The 27,178-nt window shown below is 46.7% G+C and overlaps 2 protein-coding genes and 1 long non-coding RNA gene across 6 annotated transcripts in view; 1 reads left to right on the top strand and 2 right to left on the bottom strand.

Moving 5' to 3' along the window:
• Nucleotides 1-15,776, bottom strand: part of LOC135898950 (putative fatty acyl-CoA reductase CG5065) — a 64,218-nt gene extending 48,442 nt beyond the window's left edge. Inside the window, exon 1 of one of the 2 annotated variants that reach the window (XM_070535666.1) lies at nucleotides 15,646-15,776. The gene's annotated coding sequence lies outside the window, so the exon portion shown is untranslated. The remainder of the gene's footprint in view (nucleotides 1-15,645) is intronic. The other variant, XM_070535665.1, reaches the window with a different exon arrangement.
• The window catches only part of LOC139057431 (uncharacterized), a 327,910-nt gene continuing 302,317 nt past the window's right edge, over nucleotides 1,586-27,178 (top strand). The window contains exons 1-2 of the long non-coding RNA XR_011512783.1: nucleotides 1,586-1,708; nucleotides 9,118-9,245. This is a non-coding gene — a long non-coding RNA (uncharacterized lncRNA). The remainder of the gene's footprint in view (nucleotides 1,709-9,117; nucleotides 9,246-27,178) is intronic.
• LOC135898951 (fatty acyl-CoA reductase 1-like) overlaps nucleotides 18,958-27,178 on the bottom strand; it is a 49,853-nt gene continuing 41,632 nt past the window's right edge. The window contains exons 12-13 of one of the 3 annotated variants that reach the window (XM_065428221.2): nucleotides 22,968-23,095; nucleotides 18,958-19,949 (exon numbers count right to left, since the gene is read on the bottom strand). In XM_065428221.2, coding sequence (XP_065284293.2) covers nucleotides 19,787-19,949; nucleotides 22,968-23,095 — 291 coding nt within the window. In that variant the 3' untranslated portion in view covers nucleotides 18,958-19,786. The remainder of the gene's footprint in view (nucleotides 19,950-22,967; nucleotides 23,096-27,178) is intronic. The other 2 variants (XM_070535658.1, XM_070535659.1) reach the window with 2 other exon arrangements.

Here is a 27,178-nt window from a genome sequence, read left to right as displayed (position 1 = left end):
TGTCTCTGTTCATCATTTGTGGTAATTCGCCTGCATTGTTGCTGAACAGAACAATGTCATCGGCAAACCGAAGGTTGCTGAGATATTCGCCGTCGATCCTTATTCCTGAGCATTCCCAGTTTAATAGCTTGAATACTCCTTCCAAGCACGCAGTGAATAGCATTGGTGAGATTGTGTCTCCCTGCCTGTACCCTTTCTTTATAGGTATCTTCCTGCTTTTTTTGTGCAGAATTAAGGTAACTGTGTAACCTTTGTAGATATTTTCCAAGGTATTTACGGAAGCGGTCTGTACTCCTTGATTACGTAATGCCGTGACTGCTGGTATCTCTACTGAATCAAATACCTTTTCATAATATATGAAAGCCATATAGAGCGGCTTATTGTGATCTGCGGATTTCTCGATAACCTGATTAATTACATGTATGGGATCAATTGTAGAGTATCCCTTCCTGAAGCCAGCCTGTTCCCTTGGTTGACTAAAGTCCAGTGTTTTCCTTATTCTATTCGAGATTATTTCGGCAAATGTTTTATATAATACTGAGAGCAGACTAATGGGCCTATAATTTTTGATAACTTTAACGTCTTTAACGTCTTTAACGTTTCATATGTGGGAAACCTCTATAGTAGAGGACGTGTCCGTTATTCAGAAATGTATAAGCCAAGTCCTCTAATCTCACTAAGGCCGATGATATCCCAAACAATGCCTGATAGTTCCTCAAAGAGTCCTGCTAAGCTGGCCTTACTGGACAGAGTTCGGCAATTAAAGGTTGACCGGGTCAGTTTCCATTGGCGGCCTGTCCGGACCCAGAGATTCTTCGCACCCTCTGCTGCATTGCAGGTCTGTCCGCCGCCTTGCTCAGGTGCTCCGCCGCTGCTGGAGACTGAGACCCATGGGTTAATTGTCGGAAAACATTCGTGAGGTAGTGGCCGAATACTGCACCAGGGAGGTCAATTCCTGTTCTGGTGAGGGAGTGTCTTTGTTGAAGCTTAGTGGGCCTTCCTAATTTGGTTGTATACCTGGATTAGTATAGCCCCGCTCGCTCTCGGCATCTTTTGCCGGTGTCAGGCGTCATTCGAAGCCTGCAGATGTTGTGCACTGCAACGTATAGTCAACGTAGCGAAAGCAAAATAAAACCTATTTGACTGAAGCATTCTCTTCGCGTTGGGAATGTTTCTTTTTCTTTTTTTTTACGACCTGCACCGCTCATTAGGGCTTTTTTTTTTAGAAGTTTCTGTCGTTGTACCCTAGACTGTTGAAAAAATGAACGTAAAATTACATGAAAATCCTACGACACTGCAACCGAACGAACGCCGTACCTGCCGCGTCCTTTAACGGGCTTGAGCGGCTCCGAACCCGTTTTACAATGGAATTTTATTTTGTTGTATGATAAGTAGTTATGTTTAATGTGACCGACGTGGTGAGTACGCTTATTGTCTGCAATTGCCAGGAAGGCCATCCGATATTCATTTCGCTAATGCAGCATTAATAATACAATCGAACTAACTTTTTACGCGGATCTTGCGCGACGACGCCGCCGCGCGGAAGAACACGGCTAGGCGCACGCAGTCCTAGGTTTCTGTGGTGGTTTCGGTTGTGCGAGTAGCGGCGGCTTGGTCGCGGGTCTCATCATTTCCCGCGTTTTTCTCTGCTGGAATGTCCGACCGTGCAACGTTGTGGATTCTCCGGCTCCTGTCAAAGTATTGCACGGTAAGTTCGAATGAACTTGAATTCTTTGTTGTGGCAGAAAGGTGTTCATTTGCGAATCACTGATACACCGCCTGCCCGTGCGCCTGCCTTTCTATATGGCACACTTCCTTGCTATAGGTTAATATTCTAGACTTCGTGCGAGCGCTTTTGTGACGTTCAGCCATCGCCATTCTTTTGGGCATGCAACTGAACGACATATCTAGCTCTACCGGCCCTGGGAATTTCAAATTTGACGCCGAATCACCAGCCGGTGCTCTCTTGGCACTTCGTCTAGTCGCTCACAGCGCCGATATGTGTAGTTAATGTGCCGGTGCGGTGATTTGGGTAGTGTGTCGCCGCACGAATTTGTATCGGCATTGATGGCGCGCTCATGTCTCCTGCGTACACCTCACATCTGCTAAAATTAACGCGCCAAAGCGCGGCCAGGGATTCCACCAGCGCCTTACAGTGCATGGCGCACCGGCGTTAGATTATGCGCCGCTACTGAGGACGCGTTCGACTAAAGCTTGGAAAGAAATTCGCAAGTCAGCTCCGGTTATCACAACACGCTTATCTTTCGTTGGGGCATTGCACATCGTTCCCAACGCTGGCGGCAGACGAGGCGCTGGTAAGGCTGCGATACTTCGACAAAAACAAAACTCGTAGCCGCCCGCCAACCTGCCCGGATCAGATATCTTCTGTATCTGCTTTAAAGCGAAGCTTTCTTTGCCTATTCCGATTTCCCGGGCGCTGCTGTAATGGTCTTGCCGCGCGTGCCGCTTGGTTTCTTGCAAGACCACCAGATGGCGCTGAGTTGCACGCATGACTGGCACCGCCGCGGGTCTGGATGAGTAGTTTGTGCGTATGGCATGTGCTGTGCTTGCTTCCCCGCACGACAAGAGTGCAGGTGGTGGGCTGTGGAGGTCGCGAGCTGGGCTGTGATAGTGTAAACGTTACAATCGCCCATCGCCTGAAGATAGCCCTTGGAGCTGGCGTCTCAACAGCGTGCTGGTCACGTATGCAGCAGGAGCACGTAAATACGTGCCAGCTAAGTGGCTTCAAATCGTGCACTCAGCGTCGAAGACACCCAGGCCTGAAAGAAGCATCGCGCGGAACAGGAGCCTCTTCGCCATGCAGCGGAACATGGTGTAGATCGCTAATGTATGTATGCAAAGTATACATAGAAGTTTACAATAATTAATACGTCGCCCTTTGTGTTGTCTGAACTACGCAGACAAATTGCATTGGTGCACGCAAAGTGGTGGGACTAAATGGTGAATAATTAGCACATTCACCGCCAACATCACCGCTAATTATTGTCCAGTCAAAGCAAACAGCATACAAAGCTTCGCTTACACCAATTCCTGCAGTGCGTGGGATCCGCCATTTTGTTTATCTGGAATTTTTTTCCGCACATACGCCTGCGGACGTTGTCGCGCGCAAGGCGAGGCGTAAGGGAGGAGTGACTAAGCACCACGGAACGCGTGCACATTCTATAGGGTGCACGGTAACGGTTTCATGACGTCACGCGCGAGTTGTCACATATAAAGAAAACGAGGAAGTGGTAGGCGGTGCACAGGCCGAGTGTTTCAAACAGCTGCCTAGCTTTGAAACGAGGGAAGTATGCATGGGATCGTGGCCTAATGTTTGGAGCACCGTGCTGCTGTGCTCTGTTGTCGAGGTTCGATTCCACCGTCGGCTACACATTATTTTCACTTTGCGCGGGGCTGTATAAAGAGGCTTCATCCAGACGGAGCCGAAATCCATGTTGATAGCTAGTAGTGTTTTGTCACGGTGTAGATTTCTTCACCCTACTAGGTTCCTTAGCGTGGTCATTACAGACCGATTTAGGAAATACGAAGCATAGGCCCTCTGTCGCACACACACAAACAATGCTTTATAGGAATTTGACGACATGTAACTGCTGACAAAGGGTACTATGGATCACTTAAAGTATACAGTCTGCAGACTACCGAATCGAATGATTAAAGTTCAGACATCACGATATTGTTCGGTGTGGGGCGTCGGACGAGGTCATGGCTGTAATGGTGGAGACGACGAGTGGGCTGCTGCTGAGGTATCGCAACTCGAGATGGGAGGCAAGATGACGTGGCATGACGGGGCAGGAACGTAAGCCAGGAGGGAAGGTCGCGAGCACAGAAGCTGTGGTTGGTGCTCCGCCGGGCGGCTCGCAGACAAACGCGAGCTTCAGACGTTGAGCCGTAGGCTCAGGAACACCAGACATAGGCAGGAGCCCGGACCCATGGGCCAACGAACTGCTTCTTCCGCCGTGGTATTCTTCGCTCTGATTCCTACATCACCATGGCCCCCTCCCGCGTTCCACGCTCGCGCTACCAGGCTCTTCGGAGCTTCTCCTATTTTTCCTTTTCACCTTTTTCTGGTGCCGTTGCACTATCATGCTCTCGCTTTCGTCGTCATCGTTGTCGTCTTCGCCTTTCCTTTTCATCGCAGCACGTGCACCTCATGACACTACTCCATAGTTCACGTTTAAAAAAACAACAAACGAACAGAAAGCAGAGGTGCGTATCACATTGATTTGGTGTCAACTAACAGCATGAATAGTTGTCATCCACAGTTGGAACTGTTTAACATGTTATACGTATACTCCACAAGACAACATGACACATGTTATTCGAACACGGAAATTCACAGCGCCTTTCAGCTAGCAAACACTGACAAATTATTATAAATCTTATTACAACGAAACCCCATCTTCTGTAATACGTGGTTACACTCGGCTTATGTAGTCCGCTCCCTAATTTTCAACACCCTCAATGTGTGCAACTCTAAAGTCAAACTCTTGCAATACTAACGCCCAGCACAGTATGCATGCGTTCTCCAACTTTGCTCTTGCCAAATATTGTAATGGTTGATGGTCTTTCTGTACTCTGAACCGTCTACCCTATAAGCACAAGGAAAACTCGCGGATTACCTACATAAGAGCTAAACTTTCTCGCTCAATAGCGGCATATTTTGTTTCCCGTTGGAGAAGTCTTTCATGGGCATACGAAATCGGGTGCAGAATGCCTTCTTGTTCTTGCATCAGTACAGCTCCCAGTGCAGTAACCGATACGTCTGTACGAAGGATAGACTCCTTTTAAAAGTCAGGTGCTTAGAGTATTCAATGCGGTGATAGAGCAATCTCGAGTTTCTCAAAAGCTATCTCACATTCTGGCGTCCAGTGGATATTGTTTGGACCTTGTTTTCGGGTAAGTTCTGTTAACGGCTCGGCTATTAGAGCGTATTGCTCTATGAATTGACAGTAATAACCAGCTAGACAAAGGAAAGTCCGGACCTGTTTTTTTAATGCGTGGTCGTTCCGCCTCAATTACTTTCTCAAGAGTTGTCAGCAGTGGTTCAATCACACCGGAACCTATCACGTGTCCCAGCAATGTCATTTTCCTTGCTCCGATCTGGCACTTCTCAGGTTTTATCGTGAGCCCAGTCTCATTGATCCGTTTTAGCACCATTTCTAGTGCAACCATGTGCTCCTTCCACGTGTCCGTCACCACTACAACATCGTCAATATAGTGCTGGACATTTGAGATCCCTTCTAGTACTTTTCTCATTGAACGAGTGAAAATTGCCGATGCAGTTTTTATTCCCAAAGGCATGAAATGGAACTGATAATGGCCTGAAACTGTTGAAAATGCCGTTTTTTTCCTTCGACTGCTCTCATTCTTCTACCAACAGGCCAGAACAGGTTGCTGCTACATTGGAGAGGCCCTTTTCGTGTTGTCGTAAGACAAAGTGACGTTGAATATATGTTGGACCTCGGACATAAAAAACAGTTGTCAGACTTGCCAATATCCTTTGACAAGGTCGAATTTTGAAAAGTAGCGCTTTGCGCTCACTTCGGAGAAAACCATATCAGTTCGTGGTATTGGCTCTGTATCTGGAATGAGCGTGCCATTCAACCAACGAAATTTGATGCATGTCCTATATAAGCCATCCGACTTTTTCACTAATACCAGAGGAGAATTACACGGAGATGAACATCTTTCAATGACACCAAGTTTTAACATCTCCTGTATTTCCTTTTCGATGACATACTTCAAAGCAAGAAGGATGGAATATTGTGGAGTGTTAAGAGGGACTGCTGTCGTCAATTGTAAATTGCAATGCACTCTCGCTCCGGGCATGCTTGAAAAAACTTCTCGGTGTTGTTGCAACAGTTGGTTAACCTGCTGCAGTTGTGAACCGGTCAGTTCTTTCGACGATGGCACCCCGACGATATCACCGCCCCCTGTCACTTCTAATGTTGGGACCGTGTCGGGGAATCCCGAATCTTGGACAGTCACAGAGCTAGCTGCAAAAGTTGTTTCGCGTGTCGTTTCACGATATTTGTATGCTTTCAGCATATTCACGTGGAACAACTGTTTCTTATGTTCGAGGTTCCACAGATAATCAACGTCATTTTGTCTTGCGACAACACGAAAAGGGCCTTTCCAATGCAGCAGAAATCTGTTGTGGCTTGTTGGTAGAAGAATGGGTGCCTTGTCTCCCACCTTTAGCTGTCGGCGTGAAGCGCGTAAGTTATAGTGCTTCTTTTTGTACTTTTGTGCCTCCTGGAGTTTCTCATGAGCAAGCCTTGTTGTCGCCTCCAATTTTCCTCTCAACTCTAAAATATATTCGTAAGTGGTCTTGACTTCACTGTCGATGTTATCATCCGTCCACAGTTCCTTCATCATGGTGAGAGGGCCACGTACATGACGCCCGTAGAGTAAATCGAACGGCCAGAAGCCGAGGCTGGCCTGTGGCCCCTCACGATAAGCAAAAAGCAGACGAGCCAAATAATCCTACCAAAACTTAGGCTTTTCCTGGCACATCTTCCTTAACATCTGCTTGAGGGTGCCATTGAAACATTCGACCAACCCATTACTCATTGGGTGGTAAGGAGTAGTTCGCATTTGTCTGATTGACAATAACTCATTGACCTCTCTCATTAAACCTGACGTGAATGAGGAACTTCGATCACAGAGTATTTCCTGTGGAAAACCGACCCGTGAGAAAATCTGTAATGATTAAGCTATCCACAATGAATGCTGAATCAATTTTATTTAGAGGTACCGCGTCTGGATGCCTCGTGGCGAAGTCTACCACTGTCAGGATATATCGCTTACCAGTAGGGATGGGTGTGACAAGGGGCCGATTATGTCGACGGCAATCTTTTCGTATCAATAATGGTAATATTCCCAACCCCACTTTTCCTACCTTGCCCTTTGGCATGGTTCGCAGGCATGCGTCACATGAACTCACAAATCTATTGACATCTCTTTGGATTCCAGGCCAAGCTTCTAGAATCCTATCAGTAGTTCGTTTTGTGCTTTGGTGTCTAGCTATTGCACATTCATGTGCAGTCCTTAATACCTGTTGACGTAATGCCGAGGGAACTACTACTTGTTCGAATTCCCTACCACTCGGCAGTTTATATCGCCTATATAGAACTTCTTTCAAGAGGTAAAATTTCCAGTTTCTCCCTTTCCCGCTGAATCCTGGGCCTATCGTCCGAAAGCAGGTTTGCAGACTGTCATCCTCCTCTTGCGCTTTCTTAAGGTCTTCCTTGGTCACGCCCCTGTTCTCAAGGCTAGCTATCAGCATATTCGTACATTTCGTACCTTCAGCAAAGGCCAGAACGTCCTCCTCCTGCCAGTCAAATGGTTCTAAAACTGGATTTGATATAGACCCCGTGGTACTTTTATTTCAGGAAACTTCTGCGTAGAATCCCAATTACCCGGTCCACGGTATGGCGCATTACAGGTTCGGCGCACGTCTGAGTTCGTCGTCGTGGCTCGTCCCGACCTCAAGGACACAGCGACGCGTCTCTGTGGGCCCCGCTCGACCCTTCCTTCCCCCCGAGGGTCGTCGGCATTCTGCCCACGAGTCTTTCGCTAGGTCCGTTCACACTAAAAGAAGCAAGTAAGCTAACTGCGTTCTTGATTACTTGCGTCATTCCTTGATACTCGCACCACTTTCTGTAAAACTACTAGCATATTCTACAAAAGTACGACCAAAAACGAAATATTTTTGTCCAGTCTGAAACCCTCGTGATCTATTCAAAGCCCCATAGTTATATTTATTTATAAAGAGTACTTCGACTACCTTAGCATATCCCCAAAGACCAACTTTCAGCACTTAGAAAGAAGACACAAGATTTACAAGCTTTTTTTTGTATTTCAAGTTATTCCTCTCTGAACACCGCAATTTTTCCTGTACATGACCACTTCCCCTTTGTACATCCACCATAAGAAGAGCATGTATCTGCCGCTTGCACGTACTTCTTTGTACCTGAAGTCCTTTTTTATTCAGACGGCCAGGAACTCGAATGGTTCCGCTGATCTACCTGCGTACCATTTCAAAGCCACTATAAAAGAAATATTTCTTGATCAAACAGAAACCCACCCCTTAAGTAATACCCTGACAGAATGCTTCAGGAATTAAGTTATTTGAACCAAGCAAATAGTGGGCATCCCACATAGCTAACATGGATTACGGCTACGTATTGCCGCCAAGAGACTAGCTTTTCAATAGCGTTGCTTTTTATAACATAGCACTGCTGTAAAATGTGTGCTATAATTGGCACTTTTCAACTTCTTTTCTGCAAAAGTTCCTTCTAGGCAAGACTCGCCTAGGTAACTCTCTAAGGTAACGTTATGTGGTATTGTCTTGTCTGTTATGCCTTGACATGTTCACAGGTTAGCTACAAAAGGCAGGTAATGATGCTCTCAAGGAAGTATGTGCAGCTAGTCAGTAAATTTTGGCAATTGTATCCGCAAGCTACATTGACATATATTAGTATGCTCAACCTCCCTTACCCCTTATTGCACAGATAGCATTACCTGTAAACAATATTACTCAAGAAAATGAACACAAAACACATTTATTGGATAGTGTATTTATGTTTTTTTTTTCATTGCAGCTGAGTTTGACTTCTCCATCAGAAAGACAACTTGGCGTCTTTCATTTCTGCATCGTGTTACATTGAAAGTATCACTTTTTCTTTGATGAGACTTGGCAGTGCCAAGCTGATAAGTTATCATAAGCACATTATTTCTTGCATATATAAAAACAAACTTTTCAGTTGGTCCCTCAGTGATCATGCCCGTTAAGAATACAGGTGCACATATAGTTACACAAGCTGTTCATGCATGTATACCATCATGGCTACACCTATTACCGTTGCAACGCGGAATAGCCTAGCATGGGTGCCAAGATTTAGATAGATGATCGTGGGTGGCTGCTGAGATCTGTATCTTGACAAGTTATAATAATGGTAGGGGCTGAAATAACATGTCTGGCTTAGTAGGTGATGCGGAATAAACCTGGGATTATAAGTTAGTTATCACAATTATTTTTGCATGGGTGTTTTTAATTGAATTTGTCACCTGCCTATCTCATGTTCATTCCAGATATATACCTCGTTGTCATGTGCAAAGAAGAGGGCGCACGCCATCAATTGAATAGAAAGAAAAGAACCCGCTCAAAGGCTCTAGCGGCTTGGGCAGAGATTGTGATTTTCAAGAAGAAATGGAGCTCGGTGAGTCTTTTTACTATTTCTTGGATGACTTCAGTTACTGACACACGTTTCCTGCTTTTCATTTTGAGCTCCTCTGATGGCCTAAGACAGGCTGTCCGTGTTCTTCAAGTACAGTACAACTAAAAACTGACCTTCTTGTGTGTTTTTTTCAAAGACTGTCCTGAGTGTTCATGTAACCTTTATGGAGTATCAATCATTACTGCACGAAAAACATTTGCTGGTGTTTGCCAGAAAAGGAGAAAGCTCACGAACGAAAGCTGGGCTCCTGATACCCATATAAGCTCCGAAAAGGTGGTTTTATTAATTATTCTGGCTAACGTATTTCTTTTGTCATGAAACCATGGCTGTATGAGTTCCACTTTAAGTGGAATACCTATCTGATGGCTACACCACTGGGAAATTCTGCGGAACACAGTAGTAAAGGATTCACACACACGAGAACGTGTAGCAGTCGCTGGTGTTATGATTCCTTCCGTGTGTTTATGTTGCATTACTTTATGAGGTTTTCATTATTCATCATGGCTGCTGTACAGCAAAACAACCATACACATTCATTACGGTGTCGTTACAGTCACGATGTCTCACAGGTGAGATTCCTCATGCGCCTGTTACGGTTGCGACCCTGAACTTCAATGTGACATATATATAACCGTTTACGCAGGGTACGGCATTGACAACGTTGGTAGTTAGCTAGCTACGGCTTTAAATGTTTTCGTTCATGGTGCGGCATTCGCAATGTTGGCAGGTACTACGGCTTCAATGGTAGTTTCGTGCGGCAGGGCATTTGTAAGGTTGGTAAATAAGTGTCGCTTCAGGTGTTTTTGCTTGTGGTGCGGCATTGGTAATGTTAAGGAGTGCTATGGCTTTAAAAGTAGTTTCTTGAGTTACGGCATTTGTAATGTTTTTTGTTAACTACGGGATCAGTAGTAGCATGTATCATTACGGGAACTTCCCGGCATCAAAAGTTCGCAGGTTGTTATACCGTAATATGACGGGACTTTTTAAACACTGTAGTACTAAAGTTAGTGCATAAGAAGTTAGTGTTCAGAAGAGCAAAGAACCTAAGCTAGAAGTGGTAGCTCCCACGGTCTTGTGCTGCTGCTAACGGACTCGTGAAGGGTCCATGGTTTGATTCCCGGCGGCAAAAAATTCTTTGTCTTGCTGCCTGTTAATATGACACCAGTGGTATATTTACGAGACTATTATAAAACGGTGACACGACATACGCTTAGGTTGGCGAGATCGCCGATCAGCGAAACAGTACAACTGTCTAGGCTACAGCTGCTGGACACTGCCTAGAAATACTTCGTCCTTCAATAACAAGTAAATGAATGAATAAAAAGGAGTGTGCTATTCGTGGTTAGTACACGCGCGTGTATAACTGGAACATATACCTGAACTAGCGAGCAACCATTTTTCATGCTTTGAACGCCCAGTTTCAAAACTACGATCAATGTAGGCATGTTGATTTTATGGTTCAAGTGTAGCGCTTGCGGTGGTTTAATTTTGAGCGACAAAAAAAGTCAGGACGGATGAAGTGATCTTAAGAACGAATTCAGATGTTCCTATTAAGCTTATATGCAAAAGTGATAGAACATGTGCTGATTATTCTTGAACTCGATTAATAATTAGAAAAAAGACAGAACATCTGTATTGAAAGCGTGTAAGAAAGCAGCCTATTGCGACATTTCCCGGTCCGGAAATTTATGGTGAGCTAGGTATTTGCAAACACTGTAGCATATGGCAGGTATCTGCGTAATCCGGCGTGCTGCACGCTTTTATATTAATTTGGAGTACGTTTCTGCTTTTCCTCTTTATAGGTGACATGAAATGCTTTAAGCGGCGCATAAAAAGAGCCGTCTGAATGGCTACTGCACATTATGAACTTGAAGAAACTGCGAGGAGTCTAAAGCGTGCGACACTTATGGTATCTTCGATTAGTCGTCTCTCTTCCCCGAAGCACAGTCGGGCAGATCCGGCGTTCCCCCGAACTCAGAGGTAGAGGACAAGCGCGCAATCCGAACGTGCGACTCGCTCTCGGAACAGGAAATGGCACACGCGAAGCCGCCTGACTGCATGCCAATGTCCGATCTGTCGCCCATCCAAAGTTCGCGGCGCCGCCGGGTCAGCTTGGAGCCGGATGTCCAGTTACGGCTAACGATCTGGGCAGCGGAAGCCACCGCCAGGCATGATCTGTAGGTCACGACCGGCAGCCTGAAGGCCACCCACGAAACGGTGGCATCGTAATTTGTTTCTTTTAATTTTTGGCCTTCACTAAATAACGTTTGTACCACCACCACCCGGGAAAACCGGTGGACGCACCGGTGGGACGAGCGTTCGTCGAGGCGCCAGCATGCAGTTGCCTAGGTTACGCTGGACCGTCGCCAGCAGCGGCGACGCTGTGTTCTGATGACGTTGCTGGAATCACTCCCAATCTCGACGACTGCTCCGACGACAGGGCTCGGAGCGCCTCAGATTCGCTCGAAGGTGGAGGAGAACGATCGAAAAGAACCAGCCGAATGCAAGGCGCGCACGCTTTTTCAACCAGCCAAAGACAACACCGCTCGCTCCGAAACGGCCAGCAGTCGCTCCGAAACGGCCAGCCGAAGATGCCAGCAGTGTACGCAACTTCCCAGCAAGCATGTGCTTCAGTTTTTACAAACGGAATTACACAATTCATTGCACAGACACTGTAACATTTCCGCGTATTGCCTTTAAAAATTTCGCAACCAGCACATTAATATTCTCAAATAAACCCCTCGAGTCTAGTAGCGCTAGAGGAAGTATATACGCCGCCAAGTATACACGCAGCTGGTCAACGATATCTTTCGCTTATGCGGTCACACTTACACTGTACCTGCTTATCACTTCGGTTTCACCAGCGCGCGTCAACAGATATAAACGGCGTCCACGCTGTAAGAAATGTGCATCATTGCCCTTTCGAGCTATACGGACTCTACCGCAGCCTATATACATAACATCACCTGATTTGCGCCTAGCAGCGGAAGTTATGGGTCGTGGCGGACGAACAGAACACGGGAACCAGGGTATGCGCTCCTCTACTGTCCGCCGCCAGTCTACCTCTCTGCGACCCCATTGAACGAAAGCTTAACGAATGTATTTAGTAGCGTACATTGGTCGAGCCGTCTTCACTTCTATGTAACACGCGGCGAGCCCTACAATTGCTGATTGGCTGACTCGGGCCCTAGCTTTCACTTCACGGCACGTAAATAATGATGTGGAGTACGGTGACGAAAAGTAAGAGGGGCGGCAATATCTCAAAGTAGTTGCCATGCGAAAAAGAAAAACGCCCATCTATTGCGATATAGATGCACGTAAAGGTATCCTTGCGAGTTAAGTTTAAAGCGGAGTCCCCACTGTAACCCACATTGTCAAAAATATTTTGTCATAATTTGACAGCGCGTGGTCCTGCAGTGTCTATGCTTTCTTTAATACTCGTGTTTTGCTCTGAAGAAATAATCGATAAATCACGTTTAGATCTCAAGGTCTCCATAAGAAACAGTATAGGGTGATCACTTCTAGAGGCCGGTCGTTCGCTGCAGAACCAGGGCGTTGACGTCTGACGGGACTAGGAAAAACCTCCTTCTCCCCCGTCCTCCCCCAGCTGAACACTCGTAGCTGTGCCGTCGGCCACCAGAAAAAAAAAAAACGAAAAAAAAACGCGGTAGGCTGCTTAATAAGCGATCTGCTTAACACGTGAACAGGGGCCCCCATAGCGTCATACTCCCGTTGACACTTAGTCGCCCTTCAGGTATACGACGAGCAGCGTACGTACGTCACCAGGATCGTAACGAGGCAGAGCACGCCATTTCGGCGCACTTATTATGCCTCCTGCATGGGGCGGTGAAAGCGGTGCAACGCTTGCAAGCTACATGCTCATTACATTGACCTCGGTTCATGCTATCAAGCGATAAAGCTAAAGTGCAGCACGAAGAGGAGGGGGAATAAAGTTTATTTATAAAAATGAGCGGATGTTGAAATCGTCCGAGGTGGGCAGTACGTGATTCAGAATTTAAGTCGAAGGTACTTTCCCGTACTCGAGTACGTGCCTTGCGCCTTCGACGACTTTGGTGATTATTTTGTTAATAAAACGACAGAGTCGATGTTCATTGGTCTCTTTACGAAATCGAATAAACTTAAGTAGTGCTTTCTTACTGGCAGACTTTGAAATAATTGTTTAGTGCTTTGAATCATACTGATAATTGCTTTTGAGACTGTTCATATAAATGTATCGGCTACGTATATGTTATTAGCCAAATAAACACGGCACTGGTTATATAGGAGTTTTTTCCATGAAATTATTCAATGTCTAAAATCTCGCTCACAAGCAGAATTCCACTATGGACGATATGATCACCCTTAAAGGATGATACGACAAACTGAGTCATTTTAATGACTGTTTTCGAATGGAACAAATGCTCAATGCCCTAACATCTCAATACCTACCTGAAAGTTTAAAGCCGATTTTAACGCGTTTAAAATTTTCGAAGAGCTGCGCTCGTGATTGTCCAAAGAAAGCAATAAGGTAATCAGATAAAAAATGATAGGCAGATGATCGCTGTTAGCACCGGAGTCAACCGTGTTCCAGGAGGTGAGAGCAGTGCTATAGTTAGCGTACAAAAGATGTAGGTCTGAGCCAGGCGCGTAACCAGGACTATTTTTTTCGGGGGTGGCGGGGGGCGGCGGGAAGAAGCCAAGGTGCCATTATTCCTTGTTTGCCATGCTTAGTGCATGGTGTGTATTATCCTGTGCTTGTCTGGGGCGGATGTTCGAAGAATATACACCTTTGTGCATGGGCGATGCGCCAGGCATAAGAGGGAGCTGGAAAAATTTCGAGGGGAGGGGCTTAAGCCCGGCAGCCTCACCCCCCCACCCGTTTACCCCCTGGCTACGCCACTGGACGGAGCGTGAGTGCCCACGAACGAATGTATGCAGGAGCGGTGTTAACGGAAATCACTCTTGAAGGCCATGCTTTGCCGCACTGCAGACGCCGGAGGTGATAAAACCGCCATGTTTTAACGCGATAACGTTAAGGAGCTCGTGTCGCAGAAATGCCGGTGTCGTCGGCGTCAGTGGCGTTGGCCGTGAGCGATAAATCCAAGAAGGCACTTCATAAATAAAAAAAACATCTTGCAAGATGGGCTTTTGGGAATCGCACCAGGGTCTCCGGGTGTGAGACGGAGACGCTACCACTCAGCCACGAGTTCGTTCCTTCAAAAGGGGACAAAATCGCCTCTAGTGAATGCTGTGTTGCCTTAGAAACGTGCCGTAGAAAGTTATACTGCGGTGTGTATCGGTAATTATGACCATGTAACTTACAGAAGTCGCAGTTTCACGAGTAGCGAAGAACGTTTCCGCTACATTTCTTCTGCGCTCTGCGCACACGCAGAGCCATCTTGCGGCAAACACAGAAGACCCCCTCCTCGCAATGTACGGCGCTGCCCCAACACGTGGCGCGCCACTCGCCCTATGATCGCGTCCGCCTTCATGGCGCGTCGGGGCCTGGCTATCTGTGCCGATCGCGACGTTTGGCTGGCGTAGTGCATTTGAGTAGGCGGTGCGAACGGGGTGCGATAACGCTATCGCGTTCCACTTTTGAAGGCGAAGCTTAAGCGTCCTCCAATTATTAAACATCGCTTATTGCCAAGGGTGCAGATGAAGAGACACTTGGAATTTTTCTCTTGATGAACTATAGGAAAGTGAAAGTGCCAGGTCTCATATTAAACAATCCAGACCATCAAATACAATGTTGCTGCAAAATTTGAGCAATAGATGAGCAGCGGTAAGCGCAAAATTAATCTTGTAACAGTTTTATAGGCGCAGAAGCTTGATGTCGGCGAGTTGGTTTTGCATACTTGAAGAAAAGAGCGCTACGAAGACGCGGACTAGACGCGGAGTTTCATAGGTTCAGTGTGCTTGGGCCACTTACGCTTTCTCCAGTAAAAGCTTATTGCGCCGCTTGAAATCATTAAGCAGGCGTTATACTAATATGTTCCTGACATACTGAGAATACGAAATGCAATATCGAGTTTAAATCTGCAGGAAATCTCGGCGTTACGAGTTGCATTCAAGCAAAGCTTTAATGCGTCTGGCTTGTTACGGGTGTTACATGTGATACAACAGAAGGCACTCCGAGAAAGCTAAAAATGCTGTTTGGAAGAGATTGCTCAGGATTGCAGACAATGTCCGTAGGGGCCGCATAACGCAAAACTTTTCTATTATCCTGACGTCAAATTTACGAAAGCACCGACGCAAGCATCGGGCGGTTGCTCGCAGCGTTGTTCGAACCGGAGTGAAGTGCTCTTCTCGTTTATCGGTGGTTACTTCTTATTTGTTGTCAAAGCGAATGGCAATGCCTACCTTGAGAAGTTTTTCTTACCTGACTGACTGGCAAGAGGCGAGGAACACGCTAAAGGGGAGAGGGTTTCTGTAGGGCCGAGCTAGCGCAGTGAAAGTACATAACCGGGTGAGGAGAGTGGTGCCAGCGTCTGCAATCCGCCTCTTGTTCGTGTGCTGCTCTCTGACGCACGCCGCTGGAAACGTTTTGGAAGGGTGTTGGGGATTTTCGCCGGTTTATTTGTGCACCTGCGCCCATGTTCAGTGTGCGTCGGTTGTGCGTTTCGTGGATCGCGATTAATTATTAATGGTTTCTCCGGAACAGCATGTCGTTCACCCGTCGATTATAGTGGGGGAACAGGCCCGAGTGCGCTGTTGTGGTAACAGCGCGGCCGATCAAGGCACGCTGAGTTGCGTCTACCGACGCGGCTGCCTTGAGTTCGTTGTCGCTGATGTCTGCGATTGCACATCGCTTTTTGCACTCCTTTTACGCATTCACTAAATATTTCGCATATTCAAGAAGCCTCCGAGCGCAGCCTTGCAAGTGGGATTTGCCAAAGCGGTGCATTTGTTTACCTCTACAGCTTCGGATCGCTGTCAGCTCCGGTTATAGTAGAAATGGCGCATCGATGATGTGAAATAATCTCAAAACGTAGGAAAACATACAGACGAGTAAGTATGAGCGGCCGAGTCCGTTAAACAACTGTAACTGTGATCCAGACACATATATTACGGGCTGTTACTACTGAGTCTCGCTTTTGTTTAAGCTCGTCACATTTACAGTTTGTGCGTGCTATAAAGTATTATTCAAGACAACAGTGCTTGGCATAAGTAGTTCTCTCACGAAAACGCGGATGCCATCGCTGACATCATTGGTAATTGAGCGAGTTTATGCTGCTGTACCGAATGCACTGTCTCTTCTTTAATTCTGTTTGACGCAGATGTAAACAGTGCTTATTTGGAATTAAGAAATGTCAGCATAGTAACACACACAGACCCAGCATCTACGGGAATGCGACCGGCAGCGTTCGGGAATGGTGACCAAAGTACAAGATGTTGGCACAGCGCTGTGTCGCCGCTTGCCGCTTATTGTGTACGAGCCGTGCGAAGTGAACAGTAGTTATCAAATCGCTATAGGGCCACAGCCTAACTATAAGAGCGGTTTCCTTCGTCCTGACTGCTTATTTTTTAGGTCGAGCTCCATCAGTAGCGTGTGTGCGAACTCGGCGGGGTCAGGCCTAACCCAAACTTTGCTAAACAGGATCAACATTGACTCAAACTTCACGTGCACGGCTTGAGAGGACTGAAGCTCGTGCATTTCAACTTCGAAGGCATGTCGACGCATGTTGAGCGTGAATAATTACATTTACAAGTGAATGAACTGCAGCTATCGCGTTGTCGGTTCAACGGCTAAGCACGTAGCTAGGGTTCGGTCAAGCTATCACGGACACGAAAGCCCGTCGCGCTATATAACAAATCGCACCCGTCGGTTGCGTCGTTGTCGGCCTATTACGATCAAACGGTCTCAGTGACACAGTGCTGAATAGTCGGCCAATCATCAGCGTCTTGTCGGTCTCGTATCGACCCAGTGTTACCACACCTTAAAAGAGTACATGAAGTCAGGCACGCGCTGCCACCACCAGCAACAGTGGGCCAATGCTGCAAGAAGACTGCGTCAGCAACGTGTTTTCGAAGTGTCGTCCAAGTGTAACGCAGGGGTTTATCGATACATTTGACAGCCGTCAATGCAAGGCGGCAACTACGTGGTTCACGGTGCAGTCCGGACTAAGCCCTGACCCTTTTCTGTTTCAAAGTGTAGTTGCAGTCTTACGCATGTTTTCGGCACCGCAACGACGTCGAGCTACCAGTAGAGTTTCAACGCGCTACATGGCACGAGCATTTGCAACAGCGCGCGTCGAAGCCCTTTGTTTTTCCAGGGTACTTTCCCCCGAGATCTGGGGGGGGGGGGGGGTATTCTGCAAAAGTCCACCTAGTGAACTGTCCATTTCGGCTGCTGCTGATTGGATGCAGCTGTGCGTGGGAGAAGACAAGAAGCCCCAGCCAATCGGCGGCGGCCGAAATGTACAGTCCACTAGGTGGACTCTTGCAGAATACCTCCCCTGGCCGCACGGCCGCGCGCGCGACCCTTGCAAGACGCTTCGCGACTAATCCGCTAAGGCAGGGCGCATGCGTCATCAGGGTGGCGTGCAATCAGGGTGGCGTGCAACGGAAATCTATAAATGCTGCTAAAATGTGTTCTTAACGAAGAGTAGGCAGAGCAATATTGCGTGCGTGCCGAAAGGGCTCGAGTACGCTACACAGCGAATAATTGTTTTTATTATCTGCGAAGAAATGCATTCTCGCCGGCAGCTCCGAGTTGTTTGTGCCAGAGCGATCGTGTGGCCACCATCTTCTATTTCTTTTGGAACGGGGAAGTCTCTGGCTGTACCCCGAGAAATTGAGTTTTGTTCGTCGCATTAATGCATCTACAATGCTTAGTGCAGTGTATGCTTCACTTTGACGTGGTGAATTTTCGCGGTTTTGTGATGTCGTGTGACAGACAGGCGATGTGGGTGCTGCCCGAGAAACGTTTCACCAGTAGCGGTGAGCTTAAAGCGAAAAATGTGCAGAATAGGAAAGTACGTTTTGTTATTTTGTTCAACCAAATCATGCATAATTAGTGTGTGTACGTCATATCAAATGTGGCGTTTCGCGACGTCACGTGACAGACAGGTGAGGTTGGCGTTTCTCGAAAAATGTATGACCAGTCGTGGAACGCCAACGGCAGAAATGCACAGAAACAGATTGGAATATATCTTTACCTTATAGCGCCCTACGATACGCCACACTAAAAGCTAGTTCTCAAGTATGAAATTCTTCCTATAACCAAAATATTCAGCTCGTTTGTGCAGTGAATTTAGGTAAAAAAAATCACAGTACTTGTCGTTTTCAAGATACTTCTTAGCGGGAACTATTGTACGCTACCCGAGGCAGTCACATAGTGGGCGGACAACGTTATCGAACTAATCAGAGTGTTAAATCTACTAAATGTCTGTTAGTAGTGCTTAGCTCCGGCATTTGCTTGCTTTTACGCGTCCCTTGTTTGTTAGCGCTTTGTTCTGAAGATGAACGCTGTCTACTGAGCCATTCTAAGTATGAGAGGCTTACCTTTCTTTTTTCACCACATTCGAAGGCGCAAAAAACAAGGCGACAAATGAGTCCATGCATTCAGCTGCTAAGCAAAACACATTTTATTGAATGGCATCAAACACCACCACCAACATAATTACTATCATCATCAACGTCATTATCGTCATTATCATAAACTACAGTAACGACAACAATTTTGCTCATGTTCTCAAAGCAGGGACAGTACCACAACTGATTACGCCCCTGCTTGCCATTCACTTGGCTGAGCAAGGGACGCAGCGCTCAGAACTACCACAAGACATGCCGCTGAAGAAGCTTCTTGGCACATTCCATGCGACCATGTGGCTTCCCTGTTATAATCGTGCCTGTAGCTTGACACCTCATGGTATTTTCTGTTTTTTGTTTGTTTCAGCGTTAGGACTGCGCATGCTCTATTGCGGCTGCGGTTCGTGCTGATCACAGAGCCTCGTGAAGATACGTCCCTGCGCGAACGTTTGTGGTGCGGATTAAAGAAGAGCCTTATGCTTATGGCAATTCTTTTATGCCCTTAAATGGTCCCTAGAATGTCTATATAGCACATCTAACGAGACTGACTTGACTAACTTATTTGATTTGGCATTTGCTTTAGCTTATATGAAATCTAGAGACTGTCTATTGACATCAGCAATTAACTATACTGCATTTACTCAATTTCTGGCTCATAACATTCTGCATGGTTGCTTTTGGATAGACTGTGTTAGTAGTTGGAAAAATATGCATAAACTCTAACAGAATGGATAACTGGGTTAGTTGGTTTGCTTGCATCTTGAAAGTGTAAAAGCGCACAGAGAGGAGAAATGGAGAGAGTGGACAGTACGAAGCGCTTCGTCCTGTTCACTCTCTTCGTTTCTCGTCTCGGTGCGCTTTTACAGCTTCAATATGCAGAAGTCGACAGCTTCCTTATATAGATTCTATAAAGCTAATACAAACACGTCTGTAGGCTTTTTACAAGAACGTGCAAAAACTTTTGCAAGGGGCAGCTAATGTATTGCCTTCTACGGTTTCGGTGGCAGACCCAACAGAACTAGGAGCGTTTTCCATGTCTTTATACTAAGCAATATCGCCGTGGAGCTGAAGTTCCACGCTGTCTGCGTCATCACCAGTCGGCACGCTAAAGCAAGCAGGAGCGCCTGCAAGGACAAACGTACTACGTAGAGCCTGCGATGAATGAAACGAAATTGGTAGTTGTAAGTCAAAAAAGAAATGTTTTTTTTTAAATTGCGAAGCATTTCTTCGCGAACATTTGCCACTTTGCCAGTATGTATTTATCTATCTAGCCAGCTACGTGTTGATGCTCTCATAATCATTTCGTTAACTTCGTACGCAAGAAATAGGCGTAGTATGGCAAGAGTGTATGACGAACATAAATGGTTGGTCATGACATGACTATTAGGACGTGTGTGTCATGTAGGTTAAGAAACAGCCGCCTGCGTCTGGTATGTACTAAAACTGGCATAGTATGACAAGAGTGCATGACGAACATAAATGATAGGTCAGGACATGAATGTCATGACATGCATGTCATGAAACAGCTGCGTACGTCTTGGTGTGTACCAAAATTGGCATAGTATAACAAGAGTGTATGACGAAAATAAATGATAAGTCATGACATGAATGTCAATATATGCATTGCATGTATGTCATGAAGTAACCGCCTACGTCTTGGTGCTCTCATGGTCGTTTCATTAACTTAGTATGTACCAAAATTCGCATAGTAGGACAAGATTGTATGATGAACATAAATGGTACGCCATTTCATGAATGTCATGACATGCTTGTCATGTCAGCCATGAAACAGCCGCCTACGTCTTGGAGCTCTCATTGTCGTTTCGTTAACTTGGTAGTATCCCCGCACATTGCTTCGCATAACAACGATTTTCATAGGGCGTGGGATCTGCGGCTTTATTTTAGTTTGAAAACTGAAGGGTGGAAAAATCTATTTAATTTTTTATATACGACTGCCTCCTGTCAACACACGTTATTTGGATTACTTCCTCCTATTATACTAAAATGTAACCTTCACATGAAGTCAAGAGAGAAATGCAAAATATTTATCTAGAGGATCGCTTGCATAACGTATAATAAAAAAATCAAAGAAACTTTAACTTGCTGTAAAGAAAGAACGTCTCTCCGAGTTTACATCGCATAACGTTACGTATTTCATCAGACGTCGGTCTGAGATGGTAAAAGTTTAATTTCCAAGAACATGTAGCAGAAACGCATGTATCCCAGTTTCAGATGCTTTGACCATTTGTTCTTTTATAGTGGTCACAATTATTGAACGACTAACACACTTATGAAATGAAATGTGCCATTTTATCGTGCGCAAGCATAATGTCCTAGAGCTAACTATCCCCCCCCCCCACGCCAAAAAAAGAAAGAAAGAAAAGAAGCCTTCCCAGGACGGTTTCTAGTGTGTAACGCTAATGCTTCAGCGCTTGCCACGGCGAAGGCAAGGTATTCTCACTTCCGTACTGAAGCTCACCAGATCACTTGGGGGCCTGAAGGTCCTGATCTGTCCATGATGTTTCAGCGCAGAGCACATTTCATCGCGTTCTCGTTTCACCTACTACACTCTTCTTCGATGCTCGAGTGTGCGTGCTTTCTCAGCAGACACGGTAGCCCGTTTCAGCCATCAGATGCAACGCTGGGGATGCAACGCAAGAAGTTTGGTAATGAAACTTTATCACTCCGCGCGTTCGGTCCGTACCTCGCTACACGCCAAAGGCATATACTCGCGCGAGCCGGCACGAGAAGCTGCCGCAACGCGCTGCCAATAAAAAAACCCGAAAATAAACGCAGACAAAAAGCCGGCAGAATCTACGCGCTGTGGGAATACATGTTATGCGAAGCAGTGTGCGGGGAGCCTATCGAGTTAACGAAACGACCATGAGAGCAAGAAGACGTAGGCGGCTGTTTCATGACCTAAATGACACGCATGCCATGACCTATCATTCATCTTCGTCATACACTCTTGTCATACTGTGTCAATTTTGGTGCATACCAATTCAACGCAACGATCATGAGAGCACCAAGACGTAGTCGGCTATATCATGACCTACATGACACGCACCTATTGCCATTCATGTCATGACCTATCATTTATGTTCATCATACACTGTTGTGATACTATGCCAATTTTGGTACATACCAAGACCTAGGTGGCTGTTTTATGACCTACATGACATGCATGTCATAATTTTCATGTCATGACCTATCGTTTATGTTCGTCATACACTCTTGTCATACTATGTCAATTTTGGTACATACAATGTTAACGAAAAGACCATGAGATCACCAAGACTAGGCGCCTATAGATAGATAGATAGATAGATAGATAGATAGATAGATAGATAGATAGATAGATAGATAGATAGATAGATAGATAGATAGATAGATAGATAGATAGATAGATTGATAGATACTGTCAAAATGGCAAATGTTTGCCACGAAATGCTTTGCATTTAAAACAAATTGATCTAAAGCAACGTATTAGATAACCGCATACCACAGTTTGTTTGTTTCTAAAGATTAAAACGTTTTTCATTTAACACTGAGCGTCTGTAAAGAACATTTTCGCACAGTTACGATCAAGAACAGCAAACTATTTCTAAGTGCAGACGCAGCCACTGCAGAATGTCTCTCTAGCCTCCACAGCGTTGCGCCTGATGTCTGGAACGGAGTATAGCGCCGTGCGCACCGCAGCGCGAGGAACGAGGCACTGCTGCCGACCCTCCCGACGCCGTAATGTTAAACACCATCCCGTTAAAGTATACCGCGATGGCAAACGCCCGTGCCACCACCGACTCACGAAGGCGAAGCCGAGGCGTGATTGCGACGTGGCAGAACTTCCAAGATACTTCAGGCGCAATTCTCACCGAACACTCATCTGTCATTGGTGGGCTGTTCGTGGCGCCGCGGGTGCTTCTTTGAATGTAAGCAACTTGTGGCACCTCTATAATTTCCCTCACCTCTCTCGGTTGCGCACGGCGCCAACAGCGTGAAATTGAGCAGTGAGGTAAGAAAAGCTAACGCTTTAGAAGGACCGGCCACATCGAATACTGCCTGTTCCTGTGTTCCTGTGTTCCAATACTGCCGGCCACATTCAATACTGACTGCCTGTTCTACAAGTCGTCGAACAGGCAGTCCACATGTTGTATGTACAAATATGCTCACCGTGTCAAGTGCCTCCGTGCCTTTGGAAGCTCTGAATCTTCGGCCTTGAATATATACTTGCGAATTCCCAGCAAGTATTGATCCCAATACGCATACCAGTCCAGGCTCCGCATATCAACATTGAACATCTGCAAAATAAAAACCTCGGCTCACATTAAATACCGGTAGCTGCTTCGGCATCTGAAATTGCGCGCAACGAAGTGCATCTGCTGTGCCTTTCCGTCGTGTTATGGTGCAGCTAAACTCCAATGTAACAAAGCTACCGGGCACTGAGCTGCATATGAGTGCTCCCGCCTGCTTTTGTCGTGTGCGTGCTTGAGCCTATAATAACTTTAACTAATCACAGCAGCTTAGAAGATTCGGCTGAATTAAAAAAAAGCCGGCACACGCCCTGTGGGAATCGATGTTATGAAAAGCAGTATGCGAGGCGCGTATCACATTAACGAAACGACCATGATAGCACCAAGGCGTAGGCGACTACTTCATGGCCTACATGACACGCATGTATTGACATTCATGTCTTCACTTATCATTTATCTTCGTCTTACACTCTCGTCATACTATGCCGGTTTTCGTACGTACCAAGTTAACGAAACGACCATGAGAGCACCTAGACGTAGGCCACTGTTTCGTGACCTACGTGCTCAAATCGCTCACGAATGTCATGCGTCTGCTACTGACGAACATGGACACTCCAGCTGCTCGTAGCGCACTGCAAGTATTGGACGCGCTGACTCCAGTACTTGAAAGCATCGCATAGCACCATGGCCCGCCCCTCGCTGCCCTTCCACAAGGAAGTCAAGAAAGCATCTTTACTGCAGTGGAATGCCCGTGGTCTCAAATCAAGAATTTCAGATTTTAGACATTTTGTCTTCGAAAACCGTTTTCCCATCCTTGTAATTTGCGAACCGAACGTGCAGAATGTTATACGTATTTCTGGCTATGAGGCATTCATGTCCTCTACCTGTGGTGATGTAAGCAAGGTAATTGTATATATTAGAAGTGATCTGACTTACGTGTTGCACCCAGTTCCGCCTCACGACGACAACCAGTACGTTTGTTTAATCGTGAAATCGAATAAGCTTACGTTCACACTCGTTGCTGTGTACATTGCTCCTTCAAGTGGCTTCGACTCTAAACGACTACACGACGTGCTATCAGCGACACCCGGCCCTACGATTCTCACAGGAGATTTTAATGCTCACCATCCGCTTTGGGGAAGCCTGAAGATGGACTCCAGGGGAAGGCGAATAGCATCATTTGCCACACAGCACGACCTTTACTGCCTCAACGATGGTAGTCCGACATATTTACGCGGGCCTACCTACAGCAGCTGCCTAGACTTGACCCTGGTTTCTCGGCTTCTTGAAAGAAACGTGCAATGGTTTACAGACATTGAAACACATGGAAGCGACCATATTCCGACGTACCTGAAGATCAAGGGACTATCGAAATACTCCTCCATGACGCTCCGGCGAATTGACTGGTCGGCGTTTCGGTCGCACATGGAGGGAGTATGTCAGCAAGGGAACCCTTCAAGTCCGGAACACGAAATTCAAAAAGCCATGCAAGAGGCTACGCGTAGTTTCCAGCCTTTCCCGAAATATGCAGAATTTGAAGCAGAACTGCAGCGACTACGAGCAATTCGCCGGCGGGCTGAACGAAGATACAGGAGAACTAAATCCATCTATGATCTCCGAGAGGCAAGGCGGATGCAAAAGAAGATTCAACGTCGCATCGATGCACTACAATCTCAAAGATGGAAACGTTTCTGTGAGTCCTTGGATCCACGTCAGCGATTATCTCACATATGGAGAACCGTGCGTGGGCTTCGCGTATCACCACAACAGCGTGTCCCTTTCAAAGCCCTCGCTTTGCACCAAGGTCGCAGCGAAATTGACATTGCTGAAGAATTTTGCTCAAGACTTTCCAGCTTGCAGTTCCAACGCGCAATTACACCATGTGCTACTCCTGTGCCACGGGATTCCCATATGGATGTAATTTTTTCGCTGGAGGAGCTTGAAGCGGCACTGGCGACTTGCAGGCGCTCTTCGTCACCTGGCCCGGACGGGGTTACCTATGCGGCGCTCGCCAATCTTGGGCAGACAGCACGACTCATGCTACTAAACCATTACAACGAGTCTTGGCGCAACGGTTTGGTTCCACGTGACTGGAAATGCAGCCGCTTGGTTCCACTTCTCAAACCTGGCAAATCACCGTTAAACTTGTCATCGTACCGCCCCATCGCTCTGGCCAGCTGCATAGGGAAAATAATGGAACGAATGATTTTGACTCGCCTGGAATGGTACCTGGAAAGTTACAACGTGTACCCAGATGCTATGGCTGGCTTCCGGCGTGGACGCTCATCCATAGATAATGTCATCGATTTGGTTACATTCGTTCAGCATCAAAAACGCCGGAAACGACTCACTGCTGCATTATTTCTAGACATAAAAGGCGCCTATGATAATATAGCACATTATGCCATTATAAATGCTCTTACTGAAGCCGGAATCGGTGGCCGCACTTTTCGGTGGCTGTGCAGTTATTTGACCGACAGCCATTTCTTCGTGATGACCGAGGATGGCGCCACGACTCAACACCAAACGTGCCGTGGAGTACCACAAGGCGGAGTGTTAAGCCCGACGCTTTTCAACCTAGTGCTCGTTGGCCTAGTCCGGTCCTTGCCCAACACAGTTCAGGCATCAATATATGCCGACGATATCTGCATTTGGGCGTCTGCCGTAACACGGCTGCAGGTACGAGCACGGCTGCAAAAGGCAACTACGATAACATCTCTGTACTTGCGAAAACAGAACTTAGAGCTGTCTTCAGAGAAATGCTGCCTTGTTACATTCACTCGGAAGGAAATCAAGCGTTACAGTGTAAAGGTCAATGGGCAAGCAGTAGCAAATGCACGAAAACACCGCTTTTTAGGGGTAATTATTGACCGAGACCTATCATGGAGCCCGCATGTTTCATACCTGAAGAAGAGATTATTGACAATAATACATCTTCTCAACTTTCTCGGCGGAAAGTCATGGGGCACTTCGGTGCGGTCAATGCTGCAGCTGTATAACGCCTTGTTCCTCGGCTTCGCAAGATACAGCCTCCCTGTGATTGGCAACACTTGCAAAACAAAGCTGCGTGTACTCCAGGGACTACAAGCTCAAGCCCTAAGGACGTGTCTCGGTCTTCCGAGGTGTGCGTCTACAGCGGCAACGATCGTCATAGCTCGAGATCACCCAATATCAACGTACTTGGCAACCGACGCCCTCAGGGCGCATATTCGGCACGTTGCCCGATTACCTTCTCACCATCTTGCCGCTCTACCCACAGAAAGGCCACACACAACTTTCAGTCGTTTAATTGATGCCAATCGTCCCTCATTGCCATCGAACTACATGCCTGCAGCAAGACCATCCTTACCTTTATGGTGCCTGCACAGACCTGACATACGCCTCACCATCCCAGGAATCATGAAGAAAGCCAACATGTCCTCGTTTGCCCTTAAGCAGGCCACGTTAGAACATTTACATGAGGTGCACAGTGGCCGCGTACACGTTTACATCGACGGTTCAGTTACATCTGCAAGCGCAGCTGCCGCTGTGCTGATACCAAGAAGATCCGTCAAGATACAGCTAAAGACGTCACATGTATCATCAACGACAGCTGCTGAACTCGTAGCCCTGCGTGCGGCTCTTCATTTTATTAAGGAGGAACCATCCCAGGCATGGTCAATCTTCTGTGATTCCAAGGCAGCCCTACAGAGTGTACTCTCAGCACTGCGCCATGGATCACATGAGCAGCTCGCCGCAGAGATCAGAGAAGTCCACCATCGACTAGTTGACGAAGGACACGATCTAATATATCAGTGGTTGCCTAGTCACTGTGGCATACATGGCAATGATCGAGCAGACGCAGCTGCCCGATCTGCCCATGACGGCGTCAACTGCGTTGCCATTCCTCTTTCGAGAGCCGACGCAGCGAAAAAACTTGCCACACTTGCGCGTGACCTGACATTAGCCCAGTGGAATTCATCCGATTTCACAAGTGCACGCCTCCATACGTTGGACCCTAATTTACAGCTCCATATTCCGTCCGAGCTTCCACGACGTGACTGCACCCTTCTTATCCGTCTATGGCTTGGAGTAGCATTTTCAAATGCCTACTCTTTCCTTATCGGAATGGCCAACAGCCTACTGTGTGAC

Source organism: Dermacentor albipictus, chromosome 3 (genome assembly GCF_038994185.2).
Source record: "Dermacentor albipictus isolate Rhodes 1998 colony chromosome 3, USDA_Dalb.pri_finalv2, whole genome shotgun sequence".
NCBI lineage: Eukaryota > Metazoa > Arthropoda > Arachnida > Ixodida > Ixodidae > Dermacentor > Dermacentor albipictus.
Note: the sequence above shows the minus strand (reverse complement) of the source record. Positions and strands in the feature narration are given on the sequence as shown.